We start from the raw sequence: 13,952 nt of genomic DNA on the forward strand, positions 1-13,952 counted from the left end.
TATATACACTCACTGGCCATTCCTCAGATTTTGATCCATGCTGACTTGATAGCATCACACAGTTTGTGCAGATTTGTCGGCTGCACATCCGTGATGTGAATCTCTCGTTCGACCACATCCCAAAGGTGCTCCGTTTGATTGAGATCTGGTCACTTGGGAGGCCGACTAAGTCCAGTGAAGAAACTAGTTTGAGCTTTGTGACATGACTCATTGTCCTGCTGGAAGCAGACATCAGACCATGTGGACACGGTCAGCAACAATGCTCAGGTAGTCTTTGGGCTTTAAACAATGCCCACTGGGTACTAAAACTCTGACTATAAAATATCTTCCACAGCATTACACTGGCAGCCTGAACAGGACAGGATGGATCCATGGAAAACTCTGACTCTACCACCTGAATGTCCCATCAGAAATTAAACAAAAAAAAAAAAAAAAATCAACATTTTTCCAATTACTGTTGTCCAATTTTGGTGAGCCCGTGTGAACTGTAGCCTCGGTTTCGTGTTCTTAGCTGACAGCACCTGGTGTGGTTTCCTGCTGCTGTAGCCCATCTGCTTTAAGGTTTGACATGCTGTGCATTCATGCTCTTCTGCACCTTGGCTGTAAAGAGTGGTTATTTGAGTCAGTATTGTTTTCCTATCAGCTCAAAACAGCCTAGCCATTCACCTCTGACCTCTGCCATCAGTGAGACTTTTTCAGCCAGAGAACTGCTGCTCACCAGATAGTTTCTCTTTTTTGGACCATTCTCTGAAAACCCTAAAGATGGTTGTGATGGAAAAAAATGCCTTTCTTTCTCATTTAACTTCACCAGGTCATCTTGACCATGTCTACCTGGCTAAATGCACTGAGTCGCTGCCACATGATTGGCTAATGAGATCTTTGCAGCAATAAAAAGCTTAACACATGTACCCAATAAAGTGGCCATGACTGTATAGTTTTTGAAAAGGGTGATATTAGAACTGGTGCTGATCTGTACTCATCTTTTACTATAACAGTAAAAACAAAGCAGAAATACCAAGTAGTAAATCTTGCATTAAAACTTAATTTAAAAATTATGAGAGACGGTGTGTAAAATTAGCAGTGGACACAATTATTGTTTGCAATATTAATCGTGTATGAGGCGTCCAAAGCTGTGGATAAAGGTGGAGGAGTAAGGTGTAGATTTACTCCAAAATGTAGAGTAAAGCATGAGGAAGTACAACAAAAAGGGATTTACCTACTTTAGTGATGCACAGAGAAGACTGACCCTGCAAAAGGTTAAAAAGCCAAAACAGTTTTCTGGTTTTGTGAATGAAGCTCGGTGTGCTGGAAAAAGGTTGCACAATGTGTTTTTGACTTTCTTTAAAGCAGTTTGGGATTTTTCACACTGGGTGGTACAGGACCTCTGGGCTCTGGCAGGACACGCTGCACCACCTTGACCTCAGCGCTGGCATCTGAATCTGACAGGTAGAACAGAAAACTCGATCCAGGACAACAACAACAACATAAAAAGCCTCACGTCTCCCTTCGTTCCCCCCTACGCGTGCCTGCTGGTGGGTAGCTGTTCAGTTTGTGGAGCAGAGAGCTGTGGAAAGATGGCGGTTTCACACAGCTGTCAAATGGAATAGAAGTAACTACTGGGTTTGAGCAGAGGGGATCCTCTCAGGCTGTGGCAGGGGTAAGGGGGCTCACTCACTCCCACTGCTGCCTCTCCGCACTGGGAGTGGTCTTTCCTCTACTGGGGATTAGGCCAGGCCGACTGGCACTGAATATAATGCTCTCCCATTCAGCCACTCCTCTCACAAGACATAAAAGTTAACAGGTGTTTAATGTCAGAAGTGTTTCATACAAGAGTCATAGAAATAGTCTGTGACAGACAGCAGGGAGGGGTGGTGGCTTACAGTCTTTATGGGTTTTTTTTTTTAATGCTTTTGCAGTATTTAAATTGCCCCTGTGGCTGAGCAGAAATTTGGATCAGTTTTGGCATCTGAAGCTGCAACAAATACACACCGGAGTGCAGAAATGTTACTAATATTTTGTTTTCTTTCCTACATTTTGGGGTCCAAAGGATTGTTTGCAGTATGTCAGCACTGTGTGAAGTTTAAAAAAAACACCACGTTTTTACTAAACTAACTGATGCTTAGCTTTACTGTGACAAGTAGATAGATTGTAGGTCTTTTTTTCTGCAGTGCTGTAATGACTGGGGTTTGCTTCCAGAGTACATTAAGAAAGGAAAACAAGAAGGTCACTCAGGCACTCGGGAGCTTGTCCTACTCTGAGGTTTATGCCCTATCAGTATCTGGATCTACACTATAATTTAATAGGTTCTTAATTTGCCCATTCTCCATCTCTCTTTTTGGTTTCCTGAAATCCAGTCCTTGCATTTTTTTTTCTTCTTGCTGGCAGCTGAAAACATACTGCTCCTGTGCGCTGGCAGAAGAAAACAAAAACTCTGTTACAAGCTGAAAAACCTCAGAGAAGATGCTACATTGTTACACTGTGTATGTTAAAGCATTACAATTCCCCCAAATAACATAGAACAAGCACATCATATTTGTTTATAAGATGTTAGCAGGCAAAGCTGTGCCTCACCTGGACCATGTGCAGAGTAGGTGTGCGAGTACGGATGGGAGGAAATTAACTAGTTACTAACTTGTGTTTATTTTTCCTGATTCCAGCTGCTCAGGTTTTTGAACCGCTGGGTAAGCCGCTACTCTATATTGTCAGAAGTATTCATTCGTCTTCCTGCGCACAAGTATGAACTTGAGTGACATCCCATTCTGAATCCATAGAGTTTAATATGATGTCGGCCCACCCTTTGCAGCTATGACAGCTTCAGCTCGTCTGGGAAGGCTTTACAGAAGTTTTAGGAGTGTGTTTATGGGAATTGTTGACCATTCTTCCAGAAGCACATTTGTGAGGTCAGACACTGATGTTGGACGAGAAGGCCTCGCAGTTGCTGCTTTAATTTATCCCAGAGGTGTTCTGTCGGGTTGAGGTAGTAGTGAGGAAATTTCAGGACTGGACTTGTTGCACAGGTATCAACCTATCACGGTACTGCGCTGGAATTCACGGCGCTTCTGTGAGCAATCCATTCTTTCACAAATGTTTGTAGAGGCAGTTGGCATGCCTAGGTGGCCATGGAAGTGATTGGAACACCTGAATTCAATGGTTTTGATGGGTGAGTGAATACTTTTGGCAATACAGTGTATGTCAAGCAACATGAAAAGCCACTATGCATTGTATGAAAGAATATTCAGCAGATTAATTAATAATGACGGGGGATGTGTTGTAGCCTACTTTATTTATCAGATTGTAGCTGATACGTGTTTCCAGTATGTAAATGCTTTACCGGACTTATCAGGGGCACTGTTTATTCAAACTGTTTCTACTAATCTCGGTCTTACAAATAAAGTGTCAGCAAAAAATAAATCATCAGTATGTGAATTCACACCTTTAATAAAACGTTAGCTTCTCCTCCCGTGCTTTGTCTTTGACGTCAACAATTTGGCAAGTCCTGAACGAGCATTTTATCTAATATTCACGGGAATTTCCTCCAGTGAAAACTGTTTTTCTGACTATTTTCCCCCTACCACAGTTACTGCAGTTCCATCCCTCACTGTGTGGGTTTGGTTTAATCAGATTAGAAATTACATTTCTGCTGATGCTACGAAGCAGAACTTTTAAACTATGATCTTGTTGATATTCTACATTTGTTTGACCACCAAGAAAGCTCATAAAAAAGCCACACAATTAACTGAGCTTGATTCCAACATATTTTCTGCACATTCAGAACTTTGCATTGCACCTCTCATTCCTGTAATGTATTTGCATTCATATCACCCCAAAGCCCTTTAGACTGCAAGTCTCATTTTAGCATTGTTATACACACACTTTACCTTTCTGCACGGACAATATGGAATTACCTGTTAACCTAACATGCATGCCTTTGGACTGGAAACCCATGCAGTGCCAGGGAGAACAGGCCACACACAACAGTTCAGACAGTTTCAGGTCATCTCTTTCAGAGCTGCGCGTGATGAAACAAGTGGTTTCATTACTGGACTCTTGTACCCCTTTATAACATCCAGGTCACTGATTTCTTCTGACCAAAACCTGTAGCTCAAGACTTATTTAGCCTTTAACTAGTAGATATTATTTTTGTGTCTTTTTATTTGTTCGTTGTTGTCGTGAAAATTAATAAATAAATTGTACTTATTTGATTAGAAAGGCTCCAGGCCAGGCTTACACTAGGGAGCCTTTTTGCTGTGAAGCGACAGTGCTAACCACACCACCACCGTGCTTGTGCTGTCATCCAAAAACTATCATGACGAGCTGCATAATGAGTGGATAAAAAAAGAATTACCAACAATGGTTTGATTTAATGATTCAATAATTTCTAAAGCAACAAGGCTAATGCTTTCACGTGCACACAGTCACCATATAATTGAGAAAACTATTGTAATCGGTTTAAATTCAATCTCAAATAGAGCAAATTTCTTTTTGCTTTCACACATTGGTGCTATTTGCTTCCCACACTAAAGGTCTGTGTGTGATTAACTATTTCCTCTGTGGATCTGAAGTTAAAGAAAAATAGATTCAGTTTTTGTCATGCGAAAATCAGTCAGTGCCTCCAACCTTGCTCTCTCAGGATCAGCTCGGCTTTTTGTACAATAACCCTCTAAGTACATATAGGTTGGCTCTGGCTGTTTATACCTGTGATCCCCTTATAACCTTTTTATTTCAGAAGCTACCATGTGACATTTTCAAGGCAGAAAACACATTTAAGCATCAATATCAGAGAACATTTTATGATTCCAGCAGCAAAACTGCATCAATTTAGTTACTTAAATTAGTGGAAATAACTAATGCTACCTTGGATTATACTTGTGCTAAAAGGTAAGTAAAACTAGACCTTTTATATAGTGTTACCCCAAATTATGAGAAAACAGAAAAAAAAATCCAGTTTACCAGGGTTCCTGCTGCTCTAAATTATAGACATTAACCTGTCGCAGTTTTCTGCTGTGAGATATGCCATGATTTTGGCTTTTACATGGTAACAAGTAAAGTGGGTCTAATGTTTTTTGTCTTCTTTAGCCAGGAACATTTCATAAGCCTTCATAAGTCCATCTCCTGGGCTTTAAATAAATTGTGAAAAAGATTGAAGTGCTAAATTTCTTACATTCAAGTTCTTGTATAAAAGAAAAGCTGATTCTAGAGGGGGGGGGCGTCAGTGCACATTTTTTTTGTTTCTATGGCATGCTTTCTACAATATCTTGTCCACAAAGTTTTGAGTTCCTCCATTTTGCTGTTATTCATCCTCGTGACTGATTGTCTTTATGTTGTGAACTGCTTTTCAGACATTTGAACAGTTTAATATAATATCATATATCATATATGCGTTAATAACTATCACGCTTTTGTTCTCTAAGTTGTAAACAGCACCCAGAGAGGAGGTAAATGCAAAGTATAAGTGAACCGGTAGGTGCAGCTGCAGTCTGAAAAAGAAAAAGTCCCATAATATCTCAAGAATTTCTAAATGGTCCTTGACGTTTTCATAACTACATCAACTTGTATGTTCAAAAGTGGTATTTTGCATGTGACAGGAAACCACTGAAAGGGGTCCACAGCTTTGAAGGACATCTTTATTTAGGCGTGAGCAGAGGAGAAAAGAGACGGTCACTGAGCCCTGAGGAGGCAGCGAAAAGGCCCTTCAAACCTGAGAAGCCTTTCATGATGTGCTTGAGCTGCATGCATTATCTGTTGCATGCCAGGGGTGGATGGGAGCTCGTTTGTCAGCACAGCAGAGCTGAAAATAAACTATAAATCACGTCTGCACTATCTACACACATTAATTGGAGTGTAACAGCGGGCTATCCCCCCACTTCTGCCCTGGTGTCTGCAGTATTGTAGCCTAGAAGTTTTGAACAGCTTCCAAGAGGTGGAGGAACTTTTTTTTCTTGTCTCTTGGTTCCATTTACTGTATTAAGTGTTCTGTCCCCAGGGCTCTTCCATTTAGTGCTCCATCGCATGCAAGGATAATTTTTCTTTGGGAAAGTGGGTTCAGTTGTAACTTAGGGGACTAAAAGCATACTTAAAGCTGGCAGTAACCCCCCTCTCTCTGTCCCTTTCCTACCACTTTCCAATGTTGAGGTTGATTAAGGATGCTATCACGGTGGACCTGATATTTGGTGGGAAATCTAGAAGGTGTTTGGGAGCATTTACTGCAAATGACTCTTGGCAGTGCCCTCTCATGTATTGCTCCATCTGAACACAATTTGGCAGCTTTAAGGAGGGGGCGTGGGGGCATGGCGTGCTGTGAGCCTCCTCCTTCATACCAGGGCACGAGGAAAAAAAGAAAAAATCAAGACCTGTCATAAACACATCCTGCGGAGGAGGGGAAACAGAGATGTTACCACAGCAACTGGTATGTTACTGCATGGTGCAGGATTTCTGTTTAAAACATGAGATTAAATTCAAAGAACGGGCAGGATGGTGATGGTGAATTAACTGCCTAATATGCTGTGAAAGTTTATTTCTGTACTGGAAAGAAAGCAGGAATTTCACTGGAGGGGAGCTGCATTAATTAACTGTGTCAATGTAGAAAAAAACAGACTGAATATACCTTTTCCAGGCATGGTCATCTCATGTTTTTAACGTTAGCATTTTCTAAGGTAGGCAGTTTCTTATTTTCACCAGCAGAGGGGGCCATCATGTGCCAAAAGCAGCCCTTTAAGGTTAATGTTGACCCTGAACAGACAAAGCGTGGGGTGTTGGCAAAGAGTGAAACGTCTTTTAAATGCAAAATTGAATTTTTTTTTTAATTGGTTTGATCTTTTTTCACATGTTATCCAAAAACATAATTTTAAAAAATCTATTAATTATTTAAGTATTAAAGCAAAACACCAAGAAAATTGACAAGTTTCAGCTTCTCAAATGCGATGATTGGTTGTCTTTCTGATTTAAACTAAATAGTTTTGAGTTTTGAATTGCTGGCTGGACGAAAAGAAGCAGCATACTGTTCTTATCTTTGTCTCAGAGTACATGTACCTCGTTTTTTGGCTTATTCCCCCTGTTTTAAGTGCAAATGGCCAAAAGTTGTTGTTTTTTTCACTTATGAAATTCACAATCCTCCTATATGCTTTGGTAAATAAAATACATTTTGCCTAACGTTGTTCACAGTTTTACACATAATACCCCAGTTCATGCTAAAAAAAAGTACAGTAAAAATCATTTTCTGTATCTATAGATGGGAGTTTTTCAGTTCTTTTTCAGTTTTAAGGTGCAAATACAAACAATGTTAGGTGACATTTTTTATTTTACTCTAAAATTTCAGGGTTAAACATAAGAATTTAATCCAATCTGACATGTTTCACTCAGTTTCTGTCATTTGTATTGGAAGCATAGTGGTGGAGCAGTTAGCATTGTCACCTGACAGTAAGAAGGTTCTGGGTTTGAACTTCCCTGGGGTCTTTGTTCTCCTTGAGCGTTTTGGTTTCTCTGGTTTTCTGCCACAACCCGAATGCGTGCTTGTCAGGTTAATCTGTGATTATGAGTTTGCCTTAGGTGCAGGTGTTGAAACATGCATGAACAAAAAAAGATTAAAGTGGTTAGCCTGAGTATAAAAGTGCTCATACAAATGCCAGTCCATATTCAAGTGCATGAATAATTAATAATCAAAAATACATAAATTAATTGAATGTGTACCTCTAAAATCAAGTTTATACCTTATTTTATTATAGAAACCACAGAAAAGACTGGTCTCCACAAGCTGTGAAGAGTACAAAGGTATTACCTTAGACGGGTACCACCATATTGTCTTATTAAGATATCTAAGGATACAACAAGACAATAACGTCTTTTATTTTAGGAGGACGAAGATGTTTAGAGTGTTGTCATTTAGGGAAAAATCTATTATCTATCAAGTCTATTAAAATATTATATTTATATTAGAAACTATTAAAATGCTATAACTGTGTCATATGGTTATATCTCCAGCAAAATAATTAGGTAAGTAATTCATTTTCCAAGTATTGTATTTAAATACAGTTATTGGGGACAACTACGTTATCTGGGTATTTTACGATACATATTATTTTATTAACAAAACAAGAGATTAGAAAAACAAAACGAAACTAAAAACGACTTAATCATAAAATAAGAGGGTTACATAAGAACGTTACAGAATAAACTACGGAGAAAGATTTGTACTGAAATATTGTTGTAATCGATTAGAAAATATGACGCTAATGGGATTATTCTGTATATCATTCATTAAAAATAGTGCTCTAATCGGCATTTACAGGTAATAACGTAACATTTCATCATCACGGCCTGAAATGGCTGTTTTTAGGAGTCCATCACACTTGAAAGAAAAAGGTATAAAGAAAAGAGAAACGATAATAAGAAAATAATTTTCTGATCGTTCCTTTCGATGATTTATGGCACATTTTCAAGACTAAATGTAGCAAAGGGTGTTGAATGCTGGGGAAAGGGCCTAATTTACCTAAAATTGTTATGAGGTATTGATTCCAGTTGTTCAAATGATCGTCCCTTTTTTGTGAGTCAAATCAGCTGTTTACATTTCCTGCCACTTACAGCTACGTGCCGCTTATTGCTGTTTCCCGCAGCGGTTACCAAAAACACAGAGTAACCCGCGGAGCTCTGCTCGACATCACAGTGATAGGCTGCACACTGGCTGACTCTGCTGGAGAATTGGCAGACTTTTCTATTTATTTTCCATTTTTCCCAGGATGAAGCGCAGTCTACGGGTCAACTAGGCTTGTTTAGGACTAAAGAAAACCGTGTGGTATGAGAAAGAGGGAGAGAGAGAAAGTTTCTACAATACAAGAGATTTGTGAAGTGTGTGATATACCACTCTGTGTGTTGTTGGCCTTGGGTGGAATGAGCAGTTTCTAAAAGAACAAGGGCAGAGTGTGTGAAAATATCCAGATGTGTCGGCGGTTTTGTGCTTTTCCTTTTTTCCAGTTGTGTTTTCATTGCTTGCGGTGATGCAGACTTTCATCCGCAAGGTCACATCCAGGCCTGAGACAATGCCACTTAATTTCATTTAATTCATTTTCACGGGGCAGGGACATGCGGTTGCACCGAGTGATTTTTAAAAGAAACTTCAGACGTGCGGCTTCCCATGTCGTTGAATTTTTTGGGGAGAGTAACTTCTTGTGGAGATGTGTTCACTGAAAAAAAGCAAAGCGTGTTTTTAACTTTTCCAATGGCTGGGATGACCCCAAAGACACCAGATGTCAAAATGTTAAGAGGTATTTTCACTGACCACTAGATGGTATAATATATGCACGCAACAGGGTTTGGACCAGATGACAGCAGCACTGATTAACTCCACTCAGCTGGGGCGAATTTTCACACTTTTTCTACCTGTTATTCACAGGATGCTGGGTTCGTTTAGCAGAGTTGTGGGTGTATTACACAGCCGCACCAGCTGCTTTCAGGATGCACAAAAAAGGCGCTCGCAAGAAAGGGCATATTTAGATTTATCATCCAGCTCAGCATTTAAAGCTAATATTTATTCAGGTCCTCTGATTTTTCAGAACAGAAAATATGTCCAAAAAGCATCTGGATCGAGAACACTGACTGAAACTTGAGCTTTTCTTGATCTTGATTTCACAGTTCAAGATTATTTGAACGAAACTTTTCATCTGGTATCTTTTCAAATAATCGATTCTGCGTTTAACTGTAGATTAAAGCCGGCAGCGAAGCGAAAGTCAAGCGCAGAAAATGAAATGAGGCTCAAAAGCGCAAAGGAAACAAAATATAAATATGTAGTAAAATTAGGAAAAAAGTTTAACAGGTATTCGTGCTATAATAATAATAATAATAATAATAATAATAATAATAATAATAATAATAATAATAATAATAATAATACGTTTTGTCCCTGTTTATCTTAATTGACACGATTTCTTACCAGCATTGATAAGAATAAACTGAATTAAACGCGTCAAACAGTTCCATAGACAAATATGTCTTAATAGCAAAGGTTTTAATACCTTTTCATTAGGATCGTGTGAGGTGTCTAGGTAATCTAAAAAGTTCTTTTTAATCCTAATAACTATGTCATGTCCATGTTATCCTCTGACCTGTGCGTTAAGACGACGACGAGGTCATTATGTTTACTATTTAATCCAAGTTAGTGGTAAATAAAAACAGCAGAAAAGCGCTGAGATCCGGTTTTTTAGGCGAGCGACGTGTAAAACGCCACAAAGGTCAAGATCCGGACCTGCAGCTCAGATGGTTGTCCACTTAAACTTTGGGACAGGGTGGACTATCACACTTTATACCCAGCACCATAGTAGTGCCTAAAAGTGGTCATACATTCAGTATATCTGATATTTAGAGCGTTTCAACAAAGCTTGGCTTAAAAAAAAGGCAAACGTTCATTTTACGCACAAAATAATTATCCGCAAAAAAGGCGATTTTTAAAAGAGTCACGTGTTATTTTAAATGGAAGTAAAATCAGTTTTGATTCTTATTCATCAGGGAAAAAGGAATTCATTGTTTAAAGGGCGTTGAACTGAAATCTGTAAAAACTGCCTCTACTGAATCTAATAAGACTTCAGAAATGTAGTACTTGTAAGTGAGGTGCCTTTTATTTTTTACTCGTAGTCTATTTATATAGTTGAAGAAGTTTGCGGATATGCTGAGGTTTTAACGATTCAACATCCTGGGTGTAAAGAAGGCGATACATTGTGTTAACTTAATTAAAGGTAGATGGCGCGAATAGCCTGTCACTCGCTGGTCAACCCTGAAGGCAACAACCATCACATAACGCGCGGGACGCACAGGATTCCCAGACAGATCTGAGGGTTGATGAAGGGTTAAGGTTTTTTTAATGATTAAATTTCCTACAAATTCAGTCCTGATGGTGCATTTAAGTGATTTGAGGAAAACCGGAGACAATGCTTTCTACCATACAGTTCTGAATGATGTTGCTGGTGAATTCTACTATCTTGTGATCTCGGACATTTGCGCATGCCATCCTCGTTTTTCTTTAAAATAAATGCGTTGGTTGACATTTGCTTCTCAAGCTCTGACCAAAGAAAGTTTTTTCTTCCCCCAGCTGGTTAAAAGCAGCATGACGTCGTTTACAGTGGCCAATCATAAAACGACTTTCCTCTTCTCTAGGCCAATCGGACGCGAAAAGGCTGCCTGTCAGTCACAGGTGAGGGCGTATGGTGAAAAAATTGGGTGAAAAGAGCTGGAGATTGTAGTGAGTCCGGGTTGATGGTAGAGCTATGCAGCGGAGCAGCATCGCTTCTGCGGATGTAGCAGAAACTTTTTACGGCTTCTCCCGAGGGATGCGACTAGAAACCAACACTGGAGGGGCAAAGTTAAAAGCCAGCAGCGATCGACGGAGGGAGTAAAATAAAATGTGGATGTGGATGAACTGACATTTACTCCACTATCTGGGCCGGGTAATTACTGAACCTGAAGTCAGAGCAATCTTCGCTTCTTTGAAAAATGGCCGTTCGTGGCAACTCACTGATGCCTTTCTCAATCCAAGCCATCCTGAACAAAAAAGACGACAGTCGACACTTGCCAGATTTGGACATGTGCTTCTCAAAGACTGCCTGCTGGAAAATATTCGGAGAGATGGACGGCGGATCCAGGAGAAACGAGAGTGAAGCTTGTGAGCCGACCGACCAGAAGAGCTACGACTCGGATTCGGGACTCAGTGAGGACAACGACAACAAGACTCCAGCCCCATGTAAATCGGAGAAAGACGGAGACCCTGCGTCGGATGTGCCGGAGGAAAGCCTGCAAGAGGAGACGGACCACGAGTCTGCAGCTGCGGAAAACTCCAAGAGTGACACGGAGCCCGGTAATGGCACGGGTAAGTAGGCCAGAAAGATCAGAATAACTATAACTCAAGGGGAAAAGCGTGACTGGTTTAAGTACAACAATAAGACTCCGCGAAAATCTTCGCTTTAATACAGAGTTCAGTCTGAAAGAGCCAAGTGCTCTTTTAATTTAGATGTTTACACTGCTGTTACAGCTGTGTGGAATCACAAGAAGAGCTGCCAGGTGTTATTGCAGGGCATAGGCCCTATTTTCAAAACTTCTTCACATCCTGATAGCTTTTATGCACCAAGTCCTCTCGTTACGCATGAGTATATATGCATTCCTGGCATAATTTTAGACTTTGTCACGATAACGTTGATGATTTGGCACGTTTATGTTTTGACTGACGGTATAATCGACCAGCAACACACGGCTGGTTTAATGTCAGGAGTAATGATCTTAAATGAGATAATTTTAAATGAGGCCTAAATGAAAATCGAACTTTTTTGTTTAATCTAAAATAAAAAAGAAAGGTAAACGCAGTTTGTTTTTAATAAAAAGTGAAAATAAACATACCTTCGTATAAGTTTGCACATTTCTCGAAGTTTAATTTTTCGCCTTTTCGTTTCACTGATTCAAAACTCAAAGCAACCACGAAATAATCGACAAGTATGAACGTAATGCCCCGAAATGTGAGACAAATAAGACATTCAAATGCATCGTCCATCTGTGTGCCCTCCTCTTCCAGATTCCAGCAACCTGGACGAGAAGAGTCTGGATCAACCTAAACAGCGGAAAAAGCGCTCCAGAGCTGCCTTCTCTCACGCACAGGTCTTCGAGCTGGAGCGCCGTTTCAACCACCAGCGGTACCTTTCCGGGCCGGAGCGGGCGGACCTGGCGGCCTCCCTGAAGCTCACAGAGACTCAGGTGAAGATCTGGTTCCAGAACCGCCGGTACAAGACGAAACGCCGCCAGATGGCCGCCGATCTGATGGCTTCGACCCCAGCAGCCAAGAAGGTGGCGGTGAAAGTTTTGGTGCGGGACGACCAGAGACAGTACAGCCCGGGAGAGATCTTACGGCCCCCGCTGCTCTCCCTACAACCGTCCTACTATTACCCCTACGCCTACTGCCTCCCTGCATGGACGCTCTCTGCGTGTGCGGGGAACCAGTGAAAACTCGGTGACTGTATTTATTCATTTTTATTATTTTTGCTCCCAGGAAGCCCAAATAGCTTTACTTCTGACAAGAGGAAGAGGTCCGAGGGGACTGCTCAACGTCTCTGATTGAATTTCCTCACCATGTTGTCCAGGCAAGACAGCAAAAACTTTTCATGGCTTTTCACATCCTGAAATACTTTAAAGCGACTCCTTCATGTATGTAGTAAGGTTTCCCCCCTCCAGGGACCCGTTAAAGAAACAGTTTCTCATGGTTTAGACCCTAAAATCATAAGCGGAGAGACAGGACCTCCTAAAAATGTCACTATGTTATCCTCTGAGGAGTGACACAGCAATAATATTAAAGTATTTGTGTCTTTGCTTGGACTCCCTCAAGGACTTCCGAAGCCCCCGGAACCTGTTTTGGAAACCGGAGGCCTGAGCAGACTGAAAATGTCACCTTAATGTCGATTTATATTTTACATGCGCCTTCCTACCTCTGCAGTGATTGGAAATAGGCATATTCCATTAACTTCTCAAACAGCTGTCTCTGTTGCAGGTTGTGTATTTTTTTCTCTTGCTGTGTTTGTAAAGGTAAGATAATTCAGCACTTTTGAGCATATACGTTACTTTATTTCAATGCATTATAGTGTGGTTCGCTGTTAGACTGAAAAGAGGCGGTTTGTTGAGTTACTGGCCTATAGCAGGAAGCAGGCTAAAACAAGCCGACCTCCTATTAAAATGTACATGTTTTATTTGTGTTAAGTGACTGTTTAGATCGAAAAACATTAAAACATATCAGGCATTACTTTCATTTGGGATGCAATTTTATTTTTTAAGGGTTACGTTTAGTATTGGAACATTAAGTATAAATATCCACAAAGCAATCAAACTTTTTACCAATAATTAAAACAATTTAACCCCTTTTTGTCCGACAAATACAAATAGGCTCTCTTTCTCTCTTTTTAACTTAATGGCCAAAAAGAAAATAAATGCACACC

At 40.3% G+C, this 13,952-nt stretch overlaps 1 protein-coding gene across 1 annotated transcript; it reads left to right on the forward strand.

The window, feature by feature from the left end:
* The first annotated feature begins 11,193 nt into the window (after positions 1 to 11,193).
* On the forward strand, positions 11,194 to 13,940 carry nkx3-2 (NK3 homeobox 2). Its single transcript, XM_005935176.3, has 2 exons — positions 11,194 to 11,848; positions 12,545 to 13,940. The coding sequence occupies exons 1-2, from the start codon at positions 11,476 to 11,478 to the stop codon at positions 12,967 to 12,969; spliced, it is 798 nt and encodes a 265-aa protein (XP_005935238.1). The 5' UTR covers positions 11,194 to 11,475; the 3' UTR covers positions 12,970 to 13,940.
* Positions 13,941 to 13,952: the final 12 nt, after the last annotated feature.

Source organism: Haplochromis burtoni, unplaced genomic scaffold, assembly GCF_018398535.1.
Source record: "Haplochromis burtoni strain Fernald_Lab_line unplaced genomic scaffold, NCSU_Asbu1 Contig_194, whole genome shotgun sequence".
In the NCBI taxonomy this organism is placed as follows: Eukaryota; Metazoa; Chordata; class Actinopteri; order Cichliformes; family Cichlidae; genus Haplochromis; species Haplochromis burtoni.

Bases quoted from the DNA above. Each gene is read 5' to 3' on its own strand.
- nkx3-2 (XM_005935176.3), top strand. From the start codon at position 11,476: ATGGCCGTTCGTGGCAACTCACTGATGCCTTTCTCAATCCAAGCCATC. The intron at 11,849-12,544 runs GTAAGTAGGCCA...CTCCTCTTCCAG, and splicing joins GGAGCCCGGTAATGGCACGG to ATTCCAGCAACCTGGACGAG.